The following is a 6,041-nucleotide window of genomic DNA, read 5'->3' as shown; positions in this document are numbered from 1 at the left end:
GGGTGGTCTCCGGGCTGCGAGCGGAGCTCCGGCTCGGTCTGGGCGCGGGTCCGCGGGCTCCACGCCGGGGGACTTTGGGACAGCTTCCCCAGCCGCTGCACAGGGGGCTGCCAGCTCCTGCGTCGGGGAGCGGTAAGGATCCCACACACGCGGCCTGTGGCAGCACCCGTCCAACACGGGGGTCCAGTTCTCGCGGGGCCTCTGCCGGTCGCAGGTGAGGGCGGGAAGTGAGGCTGCCTCATCCGGGGGGCTTTTCCGTGCTCGTGGGCTCCAGCAGCGCCCTCTGCCCGCGTTTGTTTGAGGCTGTTTGGGTCCTTGCTCGTCGTTCATTTCTGGATTTGTCCTTTGAGTTTACGTGCACCGATCCCTACTATGGAGCACATACCGAGGCACGGGGAGAGTGAAGTCCTTCCCCGTGGGGACTGTTAGAGCAGTTTCGAAGCAGATAGCTTCGTCTTTAAATATCTAATCACACGTTGCAGTGCGTGCTCTGGAGACAGGGTGCAGGGTGTTGGGGAGGAGAACCTGCCCGAGGCTTCCCGTCTGGAAATCCGAAGGATGAGTAGGATTTTGTGGGCGGGTGGGAAGGGTGCTGGTGTTGATTGTAAGCGGAGAGGCGGTGTGTGGTGAAAGGACAGCGAGGAAATCCCTCAGGAGGTCAGTGTGCTTGGAGCCCAGGCACAAGCGATGAGCTAGACGTGAGCTGGAGACGGGTTTGGAGACGTGGCCACGCTGCTTTATCAGGGATGCGGCCACCTTGGGGAGGCGTGGGCGCTCCCTCACTGCCGTCAGGACGAGAGGTCTGTGGAAACCAGTGTTTTGCACAAGGATTCACTGTGCACTTCGTGACTCCCGCCACTGCCCGCCTGTTGTGTTATGGGAAAGAGGAGGACCGAAGCAGCGAACTCAGGGATGAATCAGATACAGTTCCTGCCCTGGGCGAGAGCTCACGGTCTCTCACGAGATATTCGCTCACTTGAGAAGCGTTTATTGACCCTGCCGTGTAACGGGTATTTTGCGCGAGACACGGCATGTAGGGAGATTACAGAATGAACCCATAAAACGCAGTGGCCGCTCCAAGGGAAGAGATTGCTGTTTACCAAGACTAATGCATCTGTTTGCTTTTGGATGCATGGCAGAGTAGGGTTCAGAACGTGGACTGAATTGGATGGGTGGGAGGGGGGCGGTTCAGGCTGTCGGCTTTGGGCAATATGTTTTTTTAATTCATTTTTGAGAGGCAAAGTGAGAGTGGGGGAGGGGCAGGGAGAGAGAGGGAGCTGCAGGCCCTGCGCTGTCAGCACACAGCCTGACACGGGGCTCGAACTCACTAACCAAGAGATCGTGACCTGAGCTGAAGTCGGACGCTCAACCGACCCAGGTGCCCCCCGACATAAATTTATTACTAATCAACACACAGTTGGATTTTCTGCAACGTACTGCACCTGACAGCGGGAAGACAGATGAATAAGACTCATTCCCTAGCCTTGGGTGAACTTGCGTTGGTCTTGGGAGTGTAGCCCGGGGTGTAGGGTGTGGAGTGTACAAGTGTGTGGTTGTGACCCGTCACATGTGACAGGCTGTGGTAGAGGCTGAGTGCTCGCCACCTGGCTGACTTCATCCCCTCCCACGCTCCTCTCATCCTGTGGCCTCCCTCGTTGCTTCTCACACACTTTCCTGCCCCAGGATGTTTGCATGTGTTCATTCTGCCAGGAGCCCTCATCCCCGCTGTCTGCTTGGTTCTGTTCGTCATTATGTTGACCTGTGTCAAATGCCACCTTCTGAGTGAGGCTTTCCCGGGCTGCCATTGCCCATCACCATTGCCGTCCCTTCCCTCGTGGCTGGCTGGCTGGTTTTACCGCAGCACTTATTAATATCTAGCGGGAGGCTACATATTGATTTGTTCTTCATCATCCACCTCCCGACATAATATCATGGTCCTTTCAGGGTACTTTTTACTCTCCCGGGAGCGCTGGCAGGCGTCGGCAGGTTCAAGTCTCAGAACGCTCTTGCTGCGGGCTTCCCGTTTTCTGGGATGGACTTCCCCAGCCCCCTCCCGCCCATGCTGTTTAGGACCGGGCCCCTGGGGCTGAGTAACGTTCCTGACCTGTCCGCCACGTGCGGCTGGAGGGCCTCGCTCACCCTGCCCGAGCCCCTGGCCCAGAGCTCCCAGGTGAGGATGGCGGGAAGGGCCCTGGCGGCAGCCCCCCCCCCCCCATTTTCCAGTGTTCACACCCTCCGTCAGGATGCAGGGTGGGGCGGCAATGGCACAGATCCACCACGACACGAGTGAGCCAGAGCCTCCCCTGGGGGTTATAGAGGGCACCCCGCTCCCCACAGTGGTGTCCTGAGCAGTTGCCTCGCTGGCCCCTCCCTCGCCTTGCTCAGTCTTTCCCGTACTTGCCCGGCAGATACTGATCAGCCCCTCCAGGGTGCGGGTGCCTTTCTAGGCCCCGGGATCCAGCCTGAGTGAGTGGGATGCATCCCCTGCCCGTGGGACTAAGGGCTCGGCCCAGTGAGAACACAGCAGCGGGGAGAGGATAGGACCATCACGGAGTGTGATGGCGGCTCTGAACCAGCACAGTGGGGATGGGGGGAGGGATGAGGCGGGAGGGGGAGAGGCCTCGAGGACAGGAAGGACAAGGCTCTTTCCCTGGAGGCCCGAGCCGGGCGGCTCCCACTCAGAGGCGGGCTGCGCGAGGACCGTGCCAGGCGGGCGAGCTGCGGGCCCCGGAGCGCGTCACTGCCCCGGCCCCCGGGCGGGAGCGAGAGTCAGGCGGCCGGCCGTCACCGGTAGTGGCACGGGGGCTCCTCCTCCGAGAGGCAGCGCGGCCTGGGAGTCAGCAGCGCAGATGGGCCCCGGGCTCCCAGCCCTTCTCTTCGCCAGTGTGTCCAGGGCCAGCCTCCCTGTGCCCCCGTTCCTTCACCAGAAAAGTGACGGGGACTGTTGTCCAGGGAATTAATAAATGACGCATGCTGGCAGCGCCTGGGACCGTGCTGACCGTGGTGTTGTCGGGCTTGTGTGTCCTCAGAATGGGGTGTCGTGCGTGGCCGCAGCCCCGCTCTGGGAGCCAGAAACCCCTGGACCCATTCCCTTGCTGCTTCCTGGGCCCGGTAAGTGTCTCAGGCCTTGGGGCTCCGTCCCGAGCTGCTCCCCGTGCCGCTTCCGCCCCCCACCCCCGCCCAGAGGCCTTCCCTCTCCCTGCTGATGACCCGCGGTCGTCCGGGCCACCTGGGCCCCTTCCGGTTCCTGAGACGAACCCCTTTCCCAGCCTTGCTGTTCCCTCAGATCCCTGGGACCCTGGGGTGACCGCCCAGGACCTGCTTTTCCGAGGAGGCGTCTCGTTCCGAAGAAAGCCCCAGCCTGTGCTGGATGTCACGGAACAGGTAAGTGGCCACACTGGTGGCCGGGGCTGGGCGGCCGGGGCTGTGCTCGGTGACCTGGCCTCCTGTGCTGCAGCTCAGCCGCTTCCTGTGGGACCATGGGGACGTGGCCTTTGCACCCCTGGGGAAGCTGATGCTGGAGAACTTCAAACTCGAAGGAGCACGGGTGAGTAGCCCCTGTCCTGCCAGGAGAGGGGGTTCCCCACTTCCTGTCGGGGCGACCGCGGGGGTGCGGGCTTGACAAGGCCTTTCCACACAGAGCCATTCTAAGAAGAAGACAGTGGTCAGTGTGAAGAGGCTACTCCAGGACCTCGGTGGACACCAGCCCTGGGGGCAAGTGGCTAGTGAGACAGGCCGGGCTGGGCAGGCCTAGCTGCTGGGGGCGTGGAAGGGGCCAGGGCACGGACGTAGGCTCCCGTCACGGTCGTTTCCCCTGCCCCGTGTGGTCCTGAGCCGCCTTCACACACTGCTGCAGCTCTAAGTGGGAGAGGGACTTAAACTCACGGACTGCAGGCATGGCTGCATCAGGGTGCTCAAGTAACGTTGATGGGGCCCTGTCTCTCTGTAGTTTCTCATTCACTTGGCTTGGCTTGTCCTGGACAAACGGTTTCTAAGTGGCAGTAAGATAGCTTAGGATTTCACGGGAAGGCCAGTGTCCCTTTGGAGACACTGGCAGAAGTTCCGGGAGGGACGTGGTTGGCCTGGTCCCGTCGTGCCTCCGTGAGCCAGTTGCCCTTGCAGCCTCGGGGCTGGGGAGTAGGGTGGCGTCGTTGCCCAAAGGAAGAAATTCTAGGTTGAGAAAAACTGCACCTGCTGGCCCGGCCTCCCTTGGGAGGGAGCCTGGGCCTCCTCTCAGTCACTGCCACGGCCTCAGCCCCGCTGCTCTCCGGTCCCCAGGTGTCCCTGGGCTTTCCTCAGCTTCCGGCAGCGCCGGTTCTCCATCCTCGGGGGCCCCGTCCTGGGCACGTCCGTGGCCAGCCTCCTCGGGGACCTGCTGCAGGAGGAGCTGGCCCTGCGCTGGGAGCAGCTTCTCCTGGACGATGCGTTTACTGGCGGCGCGATGGCCTGGGTGCCCGGGGGGACGCCCGGCGGGGGACAGCTGGTCTTCCCTGCGGGAGGCGCCCTGGACAAGCTGTGTATCCTTTCCTGCCGGGCCGGGGGCCGGGGTGCTCTCGGCATGGTCTCCGGGCAGGATGGGGGGGGGCTTGCAGGGACCAGAGCTCACACACTTCTCCTTAGCGAGAGGCCCAGGTTTCCAAGAGGTCAGTGTGACCCCCGGCGGTGACCCCCAGGCCCTCGGGGACCCTGGCCACATCCAGCTCCGCGGACCCGTCCGCCAGGTGGTGGCCCGTACCGTGCAAGGGGAATGTGAGTCCCTTGGGAACCTCCCTTCCCTTCTCCTTCCCTCCCTCGCTGACTGACCTGCTGCCTGACTCTGACCCTGACCCTCTCCGTCCCTCAGCCCTGCTGGCCGTCCGGTCTGACTACCACTGTGCCCTGTGGAAGGTCCGTAAGCAGGGGCGGCCCGTCCCCCTCCAGGTGCTGCAGGTCGGGAAGGGGGCCACAGGGATCAGCCTCAGGTGAGGGGCTCAGACAGGCTGGCCCGCGAGGGGGGGGGGCCATGGGGGGAGGGAGTTGCACTGACCCCACCCGTCCCTGCAGCCCTCACCTGCCGGGGGAGCTGGCCGTCTGCAGCCGTTCGGGAGCTGTCTGCCTGTGGACCCCCCGGGACGGGTAATGCCCCCTTCCTGCGGAAGTCCTCTGCCCCTCTAAACAGCCCCCCGCCCCCTGGGACCACAGCCGTGTGCCCCATGCACCATGTCCTGGACCCTGGGCCATGTCACCCCGGTGCCCCCGCCCATGGCTGGCCTGTCTCCCCAAGGCTGCAGCAAGTCTACAAGGACCCTGACACCCTCGTGTTCCGGGACCCCTCCCCCTGGCGTTGGGCAGACTTCACGGCCCACCCCCGGGTGCTGACCGTGGGCGACCGCACTGGAGTGAAAATTATCGACACTCAGGTGAGGGGAGGGGACCGGCCCCGGCGGAGCAGTGGGACAGAGTGGATACAGGGGGAGGGCAGGGCCGGGGAGGGCGCCTGGCGGGGGTCTCCCCGCAGCCCCCAGGCTGACCCGGGACCCTTCCCCAGGGCCCACCGGGCTGTGGTCTGCTGCTCTTCCGTGGGGGGGCAGAAGCAGCGTGCCAGAAGGGGGAGCGTGTCCTGCTGACGCGGTGCCTGGGGGAGTGCGGCCCCGAGCCCCTGCACCCCACGCTCCACCTCGTCCTTACCCAGGTGAGCAGCCTTCCCTCCTCCCCCCTGCACCGGCCCAGAGGGGAAGGAATCTGAAATGTGCTGACAGGTGGGGAGGGTGGGGGGATTGGGGGGCAGGAGCTTGAAGGTGGCCCCAGGGATGGCCCAGGTGAGGGAAGAAACGTGGGGTGTCATGGGGCGTCTGAGGGTCCCCCGAGGGCCCGCCCCGCACCCTGCAGGACCCTGGGCTGTTTGCAGGTGTGTCTCCAGCATAGGTCCCGGGCTGGGGCGGGTTTGGGGAGGGCCCGCTGGGTTTCTGTGACAAGACTCCTCTGCGCCTCTCCTGAGCCCCTGTCCCTGTGTGGGGTTCCGGGTGACTAACGCACCCGGGAAATGCCTCCTGTGCCATGTG

General features: G+C 64.0%; 1 protein-coding gene across 1 annotated transcript in view; it reads left to right on the top strand.

The window, feature by feature from the left end:
* The first annotated feature begins 1,947 nt into the window (after positions 1-1,947).
* Positions 1,948-6,041, top strand: part of TAF1C (TATA-box binding protein associated factor, RNA polymerase I subunit C) — a 6,295-nt gene continuing 2,201 nt past the window's right edge. Inside the window, exons 1-11 of the mRNA XM_077754076.1 lie at positions 1,948-2,170; positions 3,030-3,111; positions 3,287-3,384; positions 3,458-3,547; positions 3,641-3,714; positions 4,279-4,517; positions 4,633-4,749; positions 4,844-4,961; positions 5,044-5,115; positions 5,264-5,399; positions 5,528-5,671. Coding sequence (XP_077610202.1) covers positions 2,033-2,170; positions 3,030-3,111; positions 3,287-3,384; positions 3,458-3,547; positions 3,641-3,714; positions 4,279-4,517; positions 4,633-4,749; positions 4,844-4,961; positions 5,044-5,115; positions 5,264-5,399; positions 5,528-5,671 — 1,308 coding nt within the window. The 5' untranslated portion in view covers positions 1,948-2,032. The remainder of the gene's footprint in view (positions 2,171-3,029; positions 3,112-3,286; positions 3,385-3,457; positions 3,548-3,640; positions 3,715-4,278; positions 4,518-4,632; positions 4,750-4,843; positions 4,962-5,043; positions 5,116-5,263; positions 5,400-5,527; positions 5,672-6,041) is intronic.

This window comes from Crocuta crocuta, unplaced genomic scaffold, assembly GCF_008692635.1.
Source record: "Crocuta crocuta isolate KB4526 unplaced genomic scaffold, BGI_CrCroc_1.0 scaffold61, whole genome shotgun sequence".
NCBI classification, from domain to species: Eukaryota; Metazoa; Chordata; class Mammalia; order Carnivora; family Hyaenidae; genus Crocuta; species Crocuta crocuta.
The sequence above is the reverse complement of the archived record's forward strand: the minus strand, read 5'-3'. Positions and strand labels throughout refer to the sequence as shown.